The sequence below is a fragment of the Bombyx mandarina genome, chromosome 01 (genome assembly GCF_030267445.1).
Source record: "Bombyx mandarina strain Sakado chromosome 01, ASM3026744v2".
NCBI classification, from domain to species: domain Eukaryota; kingdom Metazoa; phylum Arthropoda; class Insecta; order Lepidoptera; family Bombycidae; genus Bombyx; species Bombyx mandarina.
The window spans coordinates 17,205,429-17,226,582 of record NC_143208.1 but is presented as its reverse complement, the minus strand read 5'-3'; the positions used below and the strand labels follow the sequence as shown (position 1 = coordinate 17,226,582).

Here is a 21,154-nt window from a genome sequence, read left to right as displayed (position 1 = left end):
TACAACAGACGATCCGCTCTAATTTTTACTTCAGACTGGGTGTTAGGAGACCGCTTCCAAAAACGAAGACAGACGACAGTACTAATGACACCTTTGATGATGGGACGGAAAAAATCGATACTGATTTTTAAAAAAAATCATATTTTTAAAACGTTTTATTAGCATTATTGACGCTCCATCAAGTTACTACAGCTAAATGAAACGATAGTTTGATAAAAAATACATTACCTTACCAAAAAAAAAACCAGCAATGAAACACAAATTCGAAAACAGCTGATGCTCGGATCAACGAACGCACGGACGCGGCGTCTTTTACGCGCATACCGGCGCGGCGCAGATACCGCGCTCCAAAAGTTTACAGCTTTGTAGGTACAAAATTTTGGTTTTCGGAAGCGGTCTCCTAACACACAGTATGTTTATTTGTAAAACGCGAAACGTAAAGAAATCATCACATGTGATCACACAAACCTTACCTTGCCAGTTATAGCCGACCAGACCTTCAAAGTGGCATCGTCACTCCCGCTCAGGATGCGATTCCCGTAGAACTGAAGGCAAGTTATGACGTAATCATCATGGCCCCGCATCACGATAGGGTTGCTGACCGGCTTGTGAAGCCAGTTGTCCTCTATCAGATACTGGCGCATGTAAGCCGCCTTCCACGGACTCGCGCATCGGGGAAGCGAACGAGGAGTCTTCTTCAGAGTGGTGATACCAATGCGACGGCACTGCTCCTTCCAGAGCAGGTTATCATCAGCTAGGAACCTACCGGATAAGATTGGATTGTTCTAGAACGTTCCGAATAATTTGTTTGTTTTTGAAAGAATTACGTACCTTTCCTGAAGAAAAATCCATACATGTTATTGAGACCTTAAAAAAACAGTGACATCAGCTAGAATCTAAAAAAACCAAAACGAGGGGCAACTACTATGTTTACTGAACGAAAAGAAACACTGAAAGCTGTACTAAACGCTCAAAGAATAATGATGCGAATGAATAATGGAAACATGGTAAACGTGATCTATTTGTTTTTATTAAATAATCATATGAATAAATGGTTATACAAAATCTAGGTTAACAGTCAACAATCGCTATAAGTGACTAGAAGAGAAAACCAGACTCAAAGAACATATTAAAACTTTCATAGACGACGTAACAAAAAAAAACAAGGTAACGAAAAAAGAAATTGTCCCAATCAGTGTGCTTTCATACGCAGTACAGTGCAACCTTTATGGTTCAATTCAACTTTAATGAGACTTCGAGTGGAGAATTTTATTTCATTAAACAATGATTTTAGGGCTTCGATATTTAAACTAAATAGTTACGCTGACAATAAAATCCGACCAGAAAATGGGGCGGTGTCAGAGCCACAGAGAGCGTAAATACTGCCGCCACCTTTGGGTTTAAGTCTCTAAAGCACCTCAAAATATTTTTAACATACCTGTCGATGTCAGAATCTTTATATATATGTACATATATATACATTATATGTTTATGAAATAATACCGCGAATGAACTGCTACGCCGGTTTCAAAACGAATCAAAGCTCTCGTGAGAAATAACCCTTGAAACAATTTCAGCGGTTTGTTTTATTTTCTTATATTTGTCCGTTTTATTTACCGATATATTTTTTTTGTTTTCTCTTTACGTACTATAAGTATTCGCTCAATAATATCATTTAAAGTGGGTAGTATAGTATTTAAGTTTGTGCGAACAATACCGCGACCTTCGCAATTTCATTGTATTCAAGTCCAATCTATTTCAATACATACATACGTGGTCTCCACCCGCGCGTGCAACAACACACGTTGCTACAAAATCGTTGCAACTTTATTTTGGTAAACATTTAAAACGTTTTTTTTCCTTTTACAACGCTAGTTCATGCAGAAACGAGTATTGAGCTATTTAAATATAGAAACTTCGGTAATAATCGCATTGTGCTCGAATATCAAAGAAAGATTATTCGAGAAATATTCAAAGTACTGAAAGAATAATTCGCGTGGGCCGTTCGGTTTTGGTGAATGTTTCCAAATTCATATTCGTAATCCTACTTTAAGTTTATTTTGTCTTAATACTCTTTTCAATGGAATCTCTAATAATATTATTTCTCGTAAACAACTCAATCGACCTCCTTGTGAATAAGATATTCTCATACAAAGGCACTGGAGTCATGCTAGTAAGAAGCAATAAATTGAACCCATTATTATCCTACTCAAGATTCTCGATTCAATTGACTTGAAGTGTCAGATTATTCAATCTTGAAAACAATATATATATTCTCATGTTAACAGACTTCCTGTCCCGCAGACTTATTGCTCTTGTATATTATATTGAAAAGAAAAACCACATTTAATTTTATTCAGACAAACATACGATTTAACCCCCATACTTGAACAGTGGTAGCCCTAACTTTGATAGCACATTTAAACCTTTAAGCCCTAACTTTGATAGCATATTTATATATATATATAACGAAAACATAATATCTGCAATTATTATATTTACAATAAGAAAGTTGACGCTTTGTTTATAGTTACGTGATTGCTGTGTAATACAACACATTATGCGCTCACGTAGTCATCCTATCTTATATTTATCAGAATCGTCATTGTTTATACAGAAAATTTAAAACAAAACTCGAATATGATCCCACTGTTTGTTGTGGGGACAAAACCAAAATAATAAAAAATAAAGCAACACAGATACTTTTCGTTAGTTCTAATTTAAATTGTAATCATAAAATAGAACGAATAAGTACAATATGATTTTAAAGTAGGTTGAAAACTTGAGAACAAAGTATTTCTTTTAGTTGGGAGTGACGAACTAAATTCACATCGAATATTCGTCTCTGACCTACTGTCGATCGATTCAATTTCCTTTTTAATTGCAATTGATAAGCACCCAGTCTTAGCCGTTTTACTGAAGCAAATGAATGAATTAATTAAGTGAATAGTCTTAGTTTGAGTAATGATCGAACTACATACATATATCTTTCGAAACTAGTCATTACTTTAATCGTATTTCTAATATTAAAAGACTTCACAAACAACTCAAATAAATACTTCTGCTAATTCTTCAAAAAATGAATCAACTTAAATTGAAAATTTCAATTCGCGTGTAACGTTTTCATTTAAAAGGCATATTAAAATCACAAGATACTTCAACAATCGGTTATTGCGTGATCTATGATAAACTATACGAGGAAAATTGTTTCACAGAAGAGATTACACGACATAATTTTAATATACCTATAATTAATTATTATCATACATAATAGTGACGAACATTACCAACAGTGTGAAACATATGAACAGTCTACCAAATTGAGCAATCGTGAACACACTTCAAACAAAACGTATCTTTAAGGCTCCCACAATGAAACAAGCACTTTCAAGCACCCAAACATAAGAATAATAAATTAACTTACCTCCAGTATCGGCAAGTTTGGGCGGCTCTCAGCAAGTCCATCGGCTGCAGGTACCCTAAAACGGTAAGGGCCAGTTCCTTGGGCAGGAGCGAGATGAAATCCCGTTGAAAAAGTGGCTCGATCGCCTTCATCATGTGCCGTACTTGGCTGGCCGCACAACGACTGATCAACGCGTCAATGGCTTGTATCCTTTCGGCGTTCGTCCACGATTGGAATCTGAGCGAAACAAATTCAATTGATATTAAATCAGAACGATATTGGACCGATCAGTGAAGACAGACGGCGTGCCCGATACAACTTGTGCGAAGCCAAAATAAAACACTTGATGCTAGTGGACGTTATACTGAAACTGAACTATACGGTTTTGCTATTGTTATAAGGATAACTAGAATCCAGCTCGCGAAGAAATACGACACGCCAGACGATAAAACTTAGGGCGTGTGCGCATTTCGTTTAGACTTTTAGAGCTTTCAAACAATAGGTGTGTTGAAGTATATAGTGGTTATTTTATATGGGTGAACGATCTAGCTGCCCACACTCCAAGCTGAAGCTATGTAGGATGATGATACATACGCGTACGGGCTTAAAATACGCCCTACATTATTGAGGGGGGAGAGTATTATCATTATTAATTAGACGATGTTAATCCTTCAACGTGGTGGTCATTCATGAATGCGTCTCAAGAAAAGACATTTCTGAAAAAAATCTGTAGCTAACGGGATAGCCACACACATACATACGCACAATTACATTGCAACAATGGAAAATATTAAATTGCCAAATTCGAATTTTAAATGTGACCTCACTAAAATTAACCTAAACAAAATTGCAAAACGATTACTCATCAGTTGCTTTCTGCACTTACCTTTAAATTATTAATACGGTTAAAATAACAAAACGCAAGCGAGCAGCGTTCGAGCTGACTCCGAACAAAACAAATTAACAAGAACTGGTCGTAACAAGATGACGAATCATGGACCTAGTTCACTGTGGTCGTATTTCTCAAAACAATTTCTTTCGCTAAATTTGATGAAATTATTTAATCATTAAAAAAGATTACGGATGTTTGATTGATGATTTTAGTTTATGGGATATTAAAGAGGACGTTTTGTCTCTTCCCTACAATAAGAAAGTTGCTATAGAATTAGGTAGATCGTGACTGTTACACGTAGAATTAAAACTCTTACAATAGTTTCCTATTCTAATTTTAACTATATGTTTAAAAAATATACAGCTAAGCTTTCTAGAAACTGACCCGAGTGTTCTCTCAAAAATAAGTAGCATTTAAAAAACAACCAATTACAATTGGACCACCAAGTAATTCCAATAAACTGTCCTCAGGAGAAAAACAGCTACGAAGTTTGATGATTTAATCTATACTTAATATTATAAAGCTGAAGAGTTTGTTTGTTTGAACGCGCTAATCTCAGGAACTACTGGTCCGATTTGAAAAATTCCTGGTTGTGTTAGATAGCCCATTTATTGAGGAAGGCTATAGGCTATAAAACATCACGGTAAGACCAATACAAGTGGAGCACCAATTAAGAATGTTTCAAAATAGGGTTTTAAATAGCTTCCTTTAACATTCTATCAAAAATATTTTCATTTTCTACGGAATTGAAGTGGGGGGTAAAATTTAGGGTTATGCGAAAGTAACTATCCCACGCGGACGAAGTCGCGGGCAAAATCTAGTTCATCATAACATTAATTTCATGTACCATTAACGGGAGTCTACGACTACAATTTTTAATACAAATATTACTAGTAAACCATTATTAATTTATTTTTATACAGTATATTATCTGGGAGGGATTTAACGAAGCTATGAACTAATTTATAATCCACCTACTGAGAGGCTTGACTTGCAAATGTCGAAACTTTTGTTTCTTACCTATTGAGCCACTGTTTCATCTCGGGATTACCCAGGCTGGTTCCCTGACCGCTGCAGCCCGGGACGAGCTGCCGTTCCTGCCCCGGGGGACTGTCCGCACAAAACCTTTTGCTCGTATGCGGCGGAGACGGCTCGTAACGTCGCTTCCTCTGCAAAACAAAAACGGAGTTGCCAAGAACCTGATCCCTATATATTAAATTAACTTATACCTATATATATAAAAATGAATTGCCGTTCGTTAGTCTCGCTAAAACTCGAGAACGGCTGGATCGATTTGGCTAATTTTGGTCTTGAATTATTTGTGGAAGTCCAGAGAAGGTTTAAAAGGTAGATAAATATGAAAATGCTCGAAATTAATTAAAAATAACAATTTTGTTTTTACGTGTCCTTCGTCGGAAGAATTCCTTTTGTTTGTTTTAAGTTTATTTTATAAGAAAGTTTAGGTCTTTTTATTTATCGATTGAGGCACTACGAAGTCTGCCGGGTCAGCTAGTATATACCTAAATAATATCGCCGTGCTATACAAAAACATCTATTCGTTCAAATATGTAAACAAATGTAAGAGAGAAATGCAATTTGAGACCAGCGCGGGACCACCCGTGACCGCTGTATCCGATGACAAAGTGGAAAACAATTTCAGCGTTACAACAGCCGTATGTTAATACGATACGAACATCGAAGAAAAAACTATACAACCACATTATAATATATTCAGTTTATTGATGAAATATTTATTATAATTCAAATCTATGTAAAAAAATACAAACAAAAATGCGTACGTTTTTTTTTCCTTCATGTTTTTTTTTTTAGGTATTATTGCTTATAGAATTATATTTTTTAATTTTAATTAAACAAATCAACGAGTTACTAAAGATGCAGTCAAGTCGTCAACATTAAAAATTATTTATTTATTTTCTACATATGATATTCCATATTTTTCTCTCTCATTACGAATCAACATTTAAAATATCATAACGGGTAGACAAGAATTTTTAAAAAAAAAATCGTTTAAACAAACATATGCAATACGATGTCGGGTCACACATAACTTTTTACAATCGCAGGACACGTGTATTCTAAAAATATATATATAAGGCATATCACGTTCGTACATATTTTAATAGATATAAATAAAAGATGATAGAAACAGTGGAACGATTTGATTTTTTCATAGGATGCCATCCGTAGATGCTCAGGGACACAATCGAGGACAGAAAATAAGACTATTTTAACAAAAACACGGGACGAGACTAAGTTTGTATGCAATTAGTAAAATCGGAAGCGGATGACATGCAAAACGACGATAGAGAACTGCTCACGTAGAGCCGACGATATATTATTGAGATTGATTCAGATAATTCAACCGATCTTATAATACAAAAAACAATAAGGTTGATCACGTATTGAAGCTGGCTACGAATTCCCGACCAATTACGTGAACTTTCGCACATTAATTCCTTAAAACATTGAGAGCTTCGAAAACGTTTTATTCCGGAGACACGTGGAGCACGCACGGATCATCCTCCTGTTATTACGGGGGTCGCTAAAATATAAAATAAAAAAATAATAAAAACAATAACCGTCTGTTCTTCCATTATAAATGCCAACAGCACTGCAAATACGTTTCCAACCGCAAGCAACTGAGCACTGAATTCCTTATAACACAAATGTAATCCCGTTCAACACTATACATTTCACATATAAACTCGCCACAATCGACCTATTCATAATTATTTTTATGACATTGCCGACGTTAGTTACTACGACGACTACTGTTCATCATTTATAATAATTATCTAATGCTTCCGCGTGTACAAAACGTTATAGATACAAATTCAAAAGTAAAATTTTCGTTATTAACATTCCGATAAGAAACGTTTTCGTATACCGTTTTCGTGTATTACAATTAAATCTGTATTTGATTATAGCCGTTTAAATAGTTCGAAATTAACGCTCAACTACCGTCTAAAGTTGGAAAAACATGTTTCAAAATTGACATTTGCGTTTCGTTCCGCACAGAAAGCGCTAACAATGTTTAAATCCGTCGATCCGCTGTTCTGGGGGCCTCGTGCTAACGATAAGCTCTCCCAGACGACAGATAACCCCCAACCACCAATTAAAATTTTGTAGTATATTTTTTTTATTCACATTCAGTCTCGCGTATCAAGCGTAAATTTGATATGTTTTTGTGTGAATTAGTTTTAATAAACGTGTTACGTTTTCAACACGAACTCGAGAAGACTTGTTTACACTTTAATTATAATTGATGTTATATTTAATTTCTGATGTTCCTGATCACACGTCGCATTACACAAATTCGAAAAATTAACCTTTTATCACGTAGTCCGAATGCGACTGGCAACGTATTTGCGACATTATTAATGTGTAATCAATTTTATAAATGTTTGTCGCACGTAGCTTGAATGTATTCCTTGCAATATACATTTTTTTTTTTAATATAAAATGACACCACAATTTATAGAATATAATATTTATTTATCTATGAAAATGAACTATGTTGTTGTGTGAATGAATGTTTTTAGTGATAAAAACTTACTAATTTCTGGAAGTTAGTAGTATTTTCCGTCGGTTTTTTTTCTATTTTCGGCGCTTTTTCCATTTTCGTCTAGATCGCGCACGAACGAAAAGATTTGAACGGAAACTGTGTTAAATTTCAACTGCCTTAATCAACTGATAAATTTCAAATCATATTTTTTTAAATTTATAATCATATTTACTTTAAAATTAATAAATTTGAATTAAAAATAGTGTAAGAAAGGTTTTATTGTAAAAAAAGCGTGGGGTGCACGGTATCAGTAGTTATAATTCAACTATTTTTAATTCAAATTTATTAAGATTTATTTTCTATTTTTTAGTGGGATTTTCTATAAAAGCATATTTTTTTTGATTTTTTAAACTATTTTTATTATTATATTTTTCATTTTTTAGTTGAATTTCAATTTTTTCAATATATATTTTTTTAATATTGATTTGTCATCGGTCCTTAATAAGATACTAAATTTCGAGTTAATCCGACGTTTTGAAGGGGGTCAAAGTCATGTTCAAAGATTCCGTTACATACTAACATACATACATATCAGACGTTAATAAAAGCGTATTAAAAATAAAATATTTGAAGGGAACCTATGGTCAGCAGACCGTAGTTCGAGTGAGTTCAACTTCATGTCTCAAGGCATACACTGAACTCATCTGCCGCCATCTACATAAATTTTATTTACAAAGGTTTTCTAATAGTACCTATCGTAGAGGTATACCAGTTATACTTCGAATACTATATTATAGATTCTCTGAACTACGGCATTTGGACGGTAAATCTACCGGCGACTCTCGTTCAGTGGAAGATCTTCCATTTGTCGCTACCACCAAACACTGTTTTTTAAACACATTAAACAATCCCTTTTTTTCCTACTCAATGCTATTATATAAGCCAATAGAATGTGCCGTTACCGCGTAAACGTTAAAGAAACTTGTACAATATATACGGTACATCCCTACGACATATATACTTGTAAAGTTACACACATTTAACATGAATGAATCGATGACTTCTTTCGTTAATAAGCGAGTTACTATAAAAAATAATAAAACAAATAAAATTAACTGCAATCTTTTACTACTACGATACGAGACGAGCGTAAGTATTATCTCCTTAAGACATTTTTAATGTGTGCATAATTATTTCAATTAGCAATAATTATTCAGTGCAACATTGTCAATTATGATTAATGTAATTTATATTAGTGTGTCTGAAAACAACCAACGAAAGTCAATATTTTCGCTTCATACATTCGTTGTGTATTATTGTATATATACATATATGTATTTACTGAGATATATCTGTGGATGTTTATATAGTAAGCATATTTATATTTTCTGCGACTCTCGCAAGTATCTTCAACTGATTTAGGTTCCTTTAAAACTGTTCTGCTGCTAAGCAAATACCGGGATATATCATCTAGTTGAGATCAAGCAGTGACATTGACATCCTATTATTATTTTGTGTGGTAAATTAATGGATCGTTTAGTACGAAGCGCATTAAAAATGAATTAATGTTATGTACTATCGAGTTACTAACTATATAATTATTTCGAGAGACAAGTACCAATTAAGTAAACCATTTTGAATTTATTTTCATAACTCAAGGCAAACATTTGAAGTGAATTTGGTAAGAAAGATTGAAAAGGATGACTACTTACCATGCCTTCGAAAATACTGACTTTAAAACAATGAGGAAACTAAATTAAATAAACGAAAAGTATTAAAAATAACTGTTATCACAATGATAACCTTTACACAAACAAGGAACTTTTTCGCTCAACAAAAGATATTCTTAACGGCATATATAAAATTAAAACGATACGAAAAACAACGTAAAATATAATGTATAAACGAGCGAGAACAAAAAGCAAAATGCTTACAATTTAAATAGTGAATTTAAAACACGGAAGAATAATCAAAAATTATCCGCGAGGAAAAAGTTTGACGTATACGATTTAAATGAATGTACGAAATTCAAACACAGTTTCCGTTCATGCAATGTATACGAAGTGACGTCGCGTAGAATCACCGAGTACCGACACGATTAGAGATTGGCGCAGTGGCACCTTTTAAAGTCCCGACTGGACGGCCCAAACGATGGGAACAAACTCAAAGGCGGAGGAAAGCTACAGTTCGAGTCTGCGCATTTGAAAGAGAAAAAAAAAGAAAAAAAAACTTCTAACATTAATATCGTCTGTTCGTTACATATATTTAAATTGTATTTTCTTGACACTGTGCCGAATAAAAATTATAATCGAAAAAAAATTTTTTTTTTGTTATGTAACGTTGGAAACATATTTAGTGACACGGACTTGAATTATCTGAATAATACATTAAAATCGCATCATGCTTATACAAACGTTTATAAAATGTTAACTTGTTGAGACGCGCTTCGAAGACACCCTTACACAAATACAGCTTTATAAAATCAATGTCTTAATTTCGTTTTAATTTTCAATACTATTTGTTTGGAAACATGCTCGCTTTTAGCACGCTTATTATTATTTACAATCTTTGCACACGTTATATTATGTCAATAAGTATAATGTTAATAAGTAACCAATAAACAACGTTTTATCTTAAGAGGGCTTCGTGTTAATAATAAGGTTAAGTCTGTACATACCCTGATTGTTGATATTATATAGACTTTTGTATGTGCATATTTTGTTTCTTTGTAATCTAGACGTTCGCATAGTTTGTTCGACTGTTACAGGTTAGTTTGTTACATGGTGTGATAGTTTGTTACAGGTGTCAACAGTTCAAAGGTTTGTGTCAATACAACGACGACCAACGAATCAACGTACAATAGGCGTCGGGTCGCTTCAAAAAATGGACGTGTTCACGCGAAATGTAACCAGGCGCGGATCGTTTTACCTGAACCTTAGAGAACGTATTTTATTTTAAATTCTACTCACCCAAAGCCTGTCCGATTCTTGTTCAGGTTCGTCTTCGTCGTCGTCATCCTGTAACAAATGAATGATTTATCTTGAAATCAAAACGAAATGATTGAATTAGTTTCAATAACAAAACATACCTACACAGTACGCAAGCTTTTACTAAGAAATACCAATAAAAACAACAAATATTTTTTTCTCTTTCAAACATTATTATATAAATCCATCCAAAAATGATTTGTTCCTTTAAACACGTAAGTAAATTAAATATCATATAAATATCAAAAATAAAATAAATATAAATTAAATATAAAATCCCTTATAATAACAAAAGTACGAGCGTAAGTACTGTAATGCCTTAGGGCAATTATAATTTACTAGTGATCACCCAATGATCGAAACTCCATAATCATTGAAAAATCAAGATTTATATTTATTTTAAATTTGTTTGTTGTCTTATTTTACTATTGACATTATTATTTTTTTGGTACTTGTAATAAAACGTTTTTGTGAACAAAAACCCATCAATGGATACTGAACAAAGAATAATACTCGCACTTTTTGAAAAACAAAACGAATATTTTCCAACACAAAAATATACCAAACTATTTTTTTTATAAGTTCACATAACTGAACAAAATCTAAACACAATAATATTTAACATACATAGAAATAATGAATATATTATTGAATTCACTCTTTTGGGTGATACTTTTTTAAATTATGCATTAATAATACATTAAATCAATAAAAAATACATTACACACACTATCTTGTATTTGACACACACACATAATAATATACCTACTCTTTGTTTATTGTCAAACTTTTGTCATTGCTATAATATTGTATATCTTTAATATTATTTGTATACTCGTATAGTGCTATAGCAAAGGCTCTGGCCTCAGCCAGGAGGGGTATAATTTGCTAACAGCTGCCTACGAAGGAGACCTAACAACTCAAGAGCAGCTGCTTCGCGAATGAATCTACTACCGGATAGGAATCGCGATCCGCTGAAAAGATCCGGCGAGAAACTCAGCGGGCTGATGCATGGGTAAGGTTGCACGGGTTACCGGGGTCCTTAAGCCTGGTCCTAGTATTAGAGCTGAAGGCGTCTAATGCAAGAAGTATAGTCTTTGAATAGTCTTTGACAATAGAACCATAATAATGTTAAAACTTGTAATTTTAATTAATTATAGTCGAGTTTCGACTACTGCGGGGCCAGTAGTTCTAATCAAATACACTATGCAAACGCACAAAAATAGAAATATTAGCTGTAATATAATTTAATACGTATTATTATAACTATTTATTAGTTAGTACATACCTCGTGCGACGAAAGACAAGTACACCAAGACTCTTCAGTTCCTTCTTCATCAGAATCATCGGTGCCATCGCAGAAACGCAACAAATATTGCTGCAAACAACACGTACTAGTTAATGTTCGTTATTTAATGTTTTCAGTAATGCATCCGCCAAAACAAATTACCGATTATTACCGATTCAAGCATCGATTATGAAAACCGATCACGTTTATTTAACATTGTTGAACGAGTCATTCACTTAAGTGAGTATATTAATTTTCTTTTTCTAAGTAACCGCTCTATTTTTAAATGTACTCTTTTGTCTCAAATCGCTCTTTTTTATTAAATCGATAAGAACAAGAACTTTTTTATTAAATCGATAAGATCAAAACCTGTGACGTCACAATAATTCAAAATCAAGTTATAATTCGTCGGAAATAATTTGATACAAGAGGCAAATTATCCCTGCACACGAAGAGCGGTGATAAACGAGATGCTTCCTGGTCATTCAGAATGTACTTACAAACGTTTTAAATTGTCGATCGAGCACAATAGACCGGGCGGAGCTATCAACTAGCGGAGAAGCAGACGAGAAAACTCATTTCGCTAAAATCGACATTCAGTTCAAGATGCATCGATATTTCTCAATTGCAACAAGCCCAGAGTCGGGTGGACCAGTGAAAGACTTAAGCGAACGAATTATTATTATCGATAGCACCTAAAATCGACATTCAGTTCAAAATGCATCGATATTTTTCAATTACAACAAGCCCAGAGTCGGGTGGACCAAAGTGAAGGACTTAAGCGAACGAATTATTATTATCGATAAGCTATCTCATTACCGGTGGTGGGGGGTCTTGTGTGCCCGCACGGTTAGGTACCACCACCATGCCTGTTTCTACCTTGAAACAGTAATACATTTCGATTTTAAAAGGTCGGATCGCCATTAAGCCATTAAATTACCATTGAGACTTATACCTCGTGGTTCAACATGGACAGCGGGATTTACAGCATGAGGTCTAATAATCGTTCATCACCATTAATCGAAAAAAAAATACAATCCAACGCAAACCGTTTCGGAGTACTCAAGGCCACTAGTAATACCTCAATAATAATAAAAAACAATAAATAAAGTAGTACTTAAGTGCTTGCTTAAAGATGTACAAATTTCATCACAAATTGCATCACGCCCTTTACCTGCCATTTGACATACTAACGCGATCAATCGCGATCGGAATCTTACAAGCTTTCTAGTGTGTAACTATTTATGGAACTATGCATGAATTCAATGGAATATTTTAACGAAATTTTCAATTTCAGCGAAGTTGGCAAGCGCTTGTATTTCTGATCACAATACAATAAATAAGGTACCGTTAACTTAAATACATAAAACTACATTACAAAATCGTCGTTCAATATTAGGCTCAATATATAATGTCGAAATACTAATAATATACGTATTATAAATGATATACGAACTAAGTGTCGATCGATTTTGTACTGTACAAATGAAAACAATGACGAAAAGTTTTTCACATTAAAAAGCTTTTAATCACCTCATAATTATGTTCAAAGTCCAAAGAAGGGTTTAAACAATAGTGTTGTACCGGTGAAAACATTTAAGCTAAATTGTTTGTTTCCCTTTTACCTGACCCACTTTTCGAAACTCAGATTTTATTTGGCTTCCTGTCGACTCGCCAATTATTTGCTGTTACTTATTATTTCAACCATTATTATTACATACGGGATTTTCCTGTCGAATTGATTGTACTAGCAACGTTTACGTACACCTCACGGACAACCGCTGTTGTTTGTTTACCTATAAAATGTTTACAGACGCCGATCGCATTAGATGTGATTAACTTTATTTTTATATTAAAAACATTATTTCGTCTTCTCTCATTAAAACTGCATAATCTCAAAACTTACTAATTTTACAGGAGAGTATTTTAAAGGTTGAACATGTGATATTTTTAATATTAATAATCTTTGCAACTTTTTTTTTTACCAGTTACATTATCTGTCTTTTAAAGTAAGATAATATTATGTATTAATTTTTTTAATAATCGTCAAAACATAGGTAAACTAAAAAAAAAAAAAAACGAAACAACGCTCTTTTGACAGTATTTATGAGAAAAATACTGATTATACTGTAATACCAAATGATACCGCATGTTAACTCAAGTTCGAATATTTTTGGAAATTGTACACTTTTAATGCGAAAAGTCGATTTGTAAATTATGGACCCGGTGAATATTAAGTAATTTGAATAGGCGATAAAAGCAACAGCATCGGGGCAGGGTAAAATGAGACTATGTAAATGCGTGCGGCATCCATGCGTTATGAAGCATTCATAATCATAATTTAATCTATGTGCATTTCCACACGCAAACACTGATTTAAATTTTATTTTAGGAATCTTTTTTTTTTATTGCTAGATGGTGGACGAACTCACAGCCCACCTGGTCTTAAGTAGTTACTGGAGCCCATAGACATCTACGACAATAATGCGCCACCCACCTTGAGATATAAGTTCTAAGGTCTCAAGTATAGTTACTCATAGGTAAGTAGTAGTAAGATAGTATAAGTCTCAAGTATAGATCTAAGGTCTCAAGTATAGTTAATCTTAATAATACTACTAATTTTAATAAAATACGAAACCTAGCGTTTATTATTTTCATTTAGTCTACACAAAATGTACTTTATTTTATTAATACAATTGCAAGGACATTTTCTCCGATTATACTGAATCTGTCTGCTATTATCACTAGCACATATATTATTTAAGTCATATATCATACAAGCGATTGATCAACTATGTAAATAAAGTTTACATATTTTATTTGCTTTAATGCACTTCTGTGATGACTGCAATATTTAATTATAATTGGAACACTTGGAAGAAAAGTCAGCATAATTTTATTTTTAAGCAAACCACATAATTCTAATCGTAATCAAAAAACATGATTCGTTGTCAAAATACTTTTTGGGGCATTTCGACATTTTGACTATTATGACTAATTTGCCCCAAAAAGTACACATAGCATATGAAAGAAAGAAAATGGTTATTTAGATTCAATTTGCTTATTGATTTACGTTCAGTTAGTGTGGGTAATAGGGGTTAAAGTATGAAATTACCGTTCTATTGTAATAGGTACTACGAATTAACATAGAACCTTCATGGTTTGAGATTTTTGAGTGAAACTTTTTTCAAATGGTACCTATGAGGTTCTTCTTTTAAAAAATGTGCAACATTTAACTATCGACTTTTAGTTTTTTTTTTTTATTCAGCTTAGACGAGAAATATACATACTTCGAAAATTCGAGTGATTTTTGAATACGAGCTCCGACTCGGAACTAAGGCTGCAGAAATAGCTCGCAATATCAATTGCGTTTGGAGAGGGGACTGACTGCTACTGCTAATGAACGCACTGTGCAATTTTGGTTTAAACGCTTTCGTGATGCAAATTATGATTTGAAGAACGAACCACGTGGAAGACCGCCCACACAAGTGAATAACAATGTATAGATAATAATGGTAGATATTTTGATAAAATAAATACGTTCAATGAAAAAAAAAAACGAATTTAAAATTTTCAGTACAAATCGGCAATTTCATATTTTAACCCTTAATATTTATATGGCTTACCGATGCTTTAGAGTGTATCGGGTCATTTCTTCTGTCCTCCAGGCTCCTATCCTCGATTCCTAGCAGTCTTTCAGCATTTGAGGTAGACGGTACGTTAAAATCCTTCGTGCTATCCGAACTGGCACTGCCAATACTCGAAGCGTTTGAACTAGTCCTTCCCGCTGGACCTCCCACCCTCTCTATATCACAGCCTTCACCGTCGTTTTCACAGTAACCCTCCTGATCTACTTTATACATCTTCCCTTTAGGAAAATCCACATTATCTTGCACTCCACTGATCAACAATTTCTGCATAAAATCGGGATTGTTCTCGTCAGTCTGTGGATCGTCACATTTCCTACTTATCATATTCTTTATAGTAGTATTACTATCTTCGCAGTCTTTGCTACATCCTGGAAGACTGTAGTTAGTGATAATGTTTGATAAAGTCGATATTGTCTCGGAACTGGACGCTAAACTCGAGTTGGCACTCGATAAGTTTCCAGAGTAGTGGGAGGCAGCCGCCAGCTTTCCGTCCACTATCATGCTAGAGCACTGATTTATGATCCTATTCTCCTCGTCGAAGTCTTCTCTTTCGATGTCATCTATCTGTTGTCGCCCAGTGCTCCGCGAGTGACCGCCTTTGTCAACAACGCTGGCAGCGCCATCAGTCTTACGTTCATTTATTTCGAAGACTCTATTAGCTCCGTCGTATATATTACAGGAAGTGTGGGAACATGATGATTCCATCATAGAGGGCGTGTACTATGGAACAAAGTTTTACGTTTTATTTGACAATGGCATTTTGCATATTACTGGGTAATCAAAAATAATATATTATTATATTTTCACTTACTCTTCTATAAGCTGAAGAATTTACTGGTGCATTAGCTGGTCTCCTGTACACAGTAAAATAATACATTAAACTCATGTTATATTGTCTGTAAATATATTTTTTATATGATTAAACAGCAACTGTATTTATATATATATGATAACAAATCATAAAGAGGAATATTTCTATTTGCAACCAAAGAAATAATTAATTAAAGAAAACAAAAATGGATTGTGATCCGACCAATATAGTGCACTAGCTAAAAAGCTATGAAAATTAGTTTTAGTGTTCTCTTAACTACGAATAAATACAAATCAACTATATAATATGTTCTATTAAAAAAAGAAATCTGGTAACATCGAAAATAATGTATGTACATATTTAATGTTTCACAACAATACGAGATTAATCTTAGAATGTCTTTCGCAAATACTAAAAAGCTAATAAACATTATTATTTACTGTTACTCCGTTTCAAATGCAAATATGATTTCTACCAATAGGCTGATTAAATTTGTGTATATAGAAATAAATATTTTGTGTTTAGGGAAATTGGTAGTCCTTTCCTGTGTTGGTGTCCTTGAACGGATTGAGATATCACTCCAAGGAGGGTGAATTATAAATAATGATCTCGACTTTATCGGTAATTAAATAACAAATACATTTCGTATTTAGTTGTAAGGACGTAAACATGTCTTGCTTACATATAATTTCTCCATAAATTGAAATATATTCCTACATTTCAATGACCGGCACATCAATGAAGAAAGAGAAAACAATATCAATCAATGAGACTTTTATAGAAAAAAGTAGAGCTCGTTGAACAGCACTAATCTTACATTGAGGAGAACTTATTTTCCTGATTTCTAGAATATCTAATATATAAAATTCTCGTGTCACAATGTTCGTTCCCATACTCCTCCGAAACCGCTTGACCGATTCTCATGAAAATTTTTATGCATATTCAGTAAGCCTGAGAATCGGCTACTATCTATTTTTCATACCCCTAAGTAATTAGGGTTGTCCACCCCTAACATATATTTTTTTATTTGGACTTTTTTTTTTTGTTATAATGAGGTATTATGTGGTTGAATGAGGTTTTGTTGTTTTTATTATATATTCCCTCATCGTTCACAGCACTACATACCTCTTTCACTCATTTACCACATCCTTACACACTTACAATAAGTTAGTTTTTTTTTTTCTACACTAGAATTTCCCTACAAATCTTATATATGGCAAAACAATGTTTGCCGGGTCAGCTAGTAGAATATAATATTCTAGTTTCAGCACTGTTGTAGATGCTGAACAATTGTAAAATAAATCAATTGTTCCCTGTTTGCTGAGTTGGATCTCTTTTTTTTTAAATATGCTCAATATTTTACAGTTTTTAAAGAATTACTACATTACTGGCAAAACTGATCACAAAAAAAATATATCTGCTCTGCAATAAGTACAATATGTTATTTCAGCTTGTAATAAATTTCAACATATAGCAAAGTCAGGCAATTTTAAGGTTCTTTTTATATCGCTTTCATTTAGAAATCTTGTAATTAGTTTAAAGTGCATGTCAGATTATTTTTTTAGTTTTTTAGGAACCTACCTAACAAGTTACCTAGTCTAACAAGATTTTATTTGTAAAAACTTCTAAATATGGAAATCATACAATGACTTGTAATAAAAGGGTCATATCAGGCATGCAATGCAATCGGTCCCTATAAAATATTTTTTCATGGCACATTATGAAATTGGCATACAACAAATAATATTATCACGGAAAACATGGATTTTCGAAAGAAAAAATATATATCAGAAAGCAATCACTAGTAATATGAAAAGTAACATTAATTAATGAATTGTTATTAAGTTACATACATGTGATGAGGAGTTGGTTGGTGCATTTTCACTCTCTGTAAATTGTATTTACGGTTGATATTGAAAAACAGCATTATTGATTAAAATGATGATGAAATTAGTACAAATATAACGGGCAATCAGCGAAATTGGCGCCTCGCGGTTTTGACTTCAAAATGTGTTAACCAAGTAACGTGCGCTCTTTTACTAATGAAATTTGCTAACGTAACTTAATCTGTGTAATGAACGGGGCGCCGTGAAGCTATGAACTACTAGCCTGTTGCACTGTAAACCCCGGCAAATGCGCGCGGTAGGCTGTATCGATTGGAGCGAGGGGTCGAATCTAGATGCAAGCTAGATGCATCTATAGTACTTATACGTGTTGCAACTTCAGCTATCAACTAGTACGAACCAAAGGCCACAATAAATATAGGTCTCAAGGGTAGAATACGCGCGCGTCTTTTGAATCGGCATGCCGTGATGTGGCTGACCCAATTTTACCCTTTGTATTTTTTTCTTTATAATTTTTGTGTGCTATAAAAATATATGATAATGGAATCACATCTCTATCTTAGAGTCAAAATGTTGCACTGATGCAGCCTAGGTACGTTCCCCATGACATGGTACCTGATGCAAGCTTTAATGTACATCTTTGCAGTACTTGATTTGCCTAAGAATATATTGCAGTATTCTCGTTTTACACAATTCTTCTTGATTGCAAGAACATGTTATTTTTTTGCATACTTGAGCCATGTGACATCTCAGCTATCTTTACCTTTTAATTTTATTTTAGTTTAATATTATATGCAGAAATATAAAAAAAAAAAAATATATTGAGAATTGGTCAGTTATGGCTTTCATTTTTTTTAATTGTACAGTTAAAATGGTACTTTAAGATATTACCACCATTTGTATCTATGGCTTGAATAAAGTAAAATGATAAATTTGGATTTTATTAACATTAACAACATTTGAATTAGATTCTTGATATGCATATATCTTTTATACGCTTTAAAGTTTGGAAAGTTTTGGAAGTGTTAAAATTGGTCTTGTGACTTTCTTAATTTCTGTGTTTTTCAATATGTTAACTCAAGCTTCAATTTTAAATAACCTTTGTGCTTAATTACATTCCTTTTTTTTATCTAAATATCTAAATAATTAATGATTTAAATGTAATCAACTGATGTATAGTGTCATAAATATTTGTAATAATATCAAATACATGCAATTAACATTGAGCACATTTTAAAACACTCACAAAATAAAATAGATGAATAGCAGGACTATTAATTTCTCAGTATATTTAACACATTAAAATAAAGATCATAAATAACTGAAGACCTAACAACAATGACTATAGTTAATATATATTTTAATTCATGTATGTAGGCCGATTGGCTCAAAGCCACCAACCATATTATTATGTATTAAAAAACATATAATGGTAAAAGCATGGTGATCATGGCCATCTTATGCTGCAAATAAGAAATACTCGATGATCAAAATACTTGTGTTATCTAACAATGTTCCCATACTCATTCCCATAATATAGGCAGATAATATAGGCAAATTAAAATTTTGAATTTTTTGTCATTTTCTAATTTGCAATTCTTTATTTAATGTCTAATAAAACTTTGGAACAACCAATACAGAATTTTAATTGTCACTAGATTGTAAGATTTCAACTTTATTACAGTTATCATAGAAACCTTACCCTTACAAACAAAACAAAAAGTAAATCAGCCGATTTGGTGAAACAGTTTTAGAGTGATACTTGGTCGCACATGTGGCAATTGATTTTTATATTATTGATAAACAGCAGATTTTATAACTTTAACCAATTCATGAGATTCATGTTTATACTCAAAGCCAACTTGTATTTTTGTGTTTTTTATGCTTTTCATTCTTCAGCTGACATAGTTGTAGAAACTTAGGTAAAACTAAATAACAGTTTCATTCCTTAAAACGTTCGCTATAGCAAGCAAAACTGATAGCAGAAATTTCTTAATAAGATTGTGTTGTTGTTGTTTAGTTGCCCATTAACGATAATTGTTTACGATGTAGGTATGGTCATTAAGATGATAAAATGATTGTTTATTTTATGTTTAATGTTTTTCTATAATATTACAAATTTACTGTTGAAATATATTATTTATGAAAATTTGTTGGCAGAGCAGAGCTATCTAAATGCAACAACCAACACAACCAATAAAAGCAATGGAAACACATAACCTTAAATGAAGCCATAACTATCCAAAGGGAGTCTCCATGTATCATGTGAAAATGAATGATTAAGAATAGAAAAGACTATTAGTTATCTATAAAACAATAAATTAAATATTTACAGACCAACATAACAGAATAAGCCTAGACAATTAGATAAGGAACAGTGAGAACACTTACAAGGCCATTGTGTTGAACAAGTGTTTATTGCACACTAGTTGATACCAATGTCATAATCAAGGCTGCAACATGTTTACAATTGCTCCCAGGATTCTGGACTACAGCCTGGGCAGCTTCTCCACTACACTCCCGAAGACTAGCGACAAAAGAAACAACGCAAATCCTAGGTGTAGACTGTAACACCGCGCATACGTGATTAAACAATCGTCCATGCAGGAAGTGCGTAGCTACGAAGTATGCCTCCTCTTCCTAATTCAAAAAAATTTACGGCGAAACTCGCCACCGAAACAAACTTTTTTGTCACAGCACAAGAATACACATGCACGATCGCCTAATAAAAAAAAATTAACGGGAGAATTCAT

General features: G+C 33.1%; 1 protein-coding gene and 1 long non-coding RNA gene across 3 annotated transcripts in view; both read right to left on the bottom strand.

Annotated features, from left to right (window-relative positions):
- Positions 1-21,154, bottom strand: part of ago (F-box and WD-40 domain protein 7) — a 30,610-nt gene that overhangs the window by 9,072 nt on the left and 384 nt on the right. Inside the window, exons 2-9 of one of the 2 annotated variants that reach the window (XM_028187306.2) lie at positions 20,793-20,928; positions 16,558-16,600; positions 15,723-16,466; positions 12,097-12,186; positions 10,791-10,838; positions 5,316-5,464; positions 3,425-3,640; positions 474-762 (exon numbers count right to left, since the gene is read on the bottom strand). In XM_028187306.2, coding sequence (XP_028043107.2) covers positions 474-762; positions 3,425-3,640; positions 5,316-5,464; positions 10,791-10,838; positions 12,097-12,186; positions 15,723-16,466; positions 16,558-16,600; positions 20,793-20,800 — 1,587 coding nt within the window. In that variant the 5' untranslated portion in view covers positions 20,801-20,928. The remainder of the gene's footprint in view (positions 1-473; positions 763-3,424; positions 3,641-5,315; positions 5,465-10,790; positions 10,839-12,096; positions 12,187-15,722; positions 16,467-16,557; positions 16,601-20,792; positions 20,929-21,154) is intronic. The other variant, XM_028187308.2, reaches the window with a different exon arrangement.
- LOC149503624 (uncharacterized) lies at positions 7,929-10,780 on the bottom strand. Its single transcript, XR_016323888.1, has 3 exons — positions 9,756-10,780; positions 9,534-9,572; positions 7,929-7,941 (listed from the first exon to the last, which is right to left on the bottom strand). It is a non-coding gene; the product is annotated as an uncharacterized LOC149503624 (long non-coding RNA).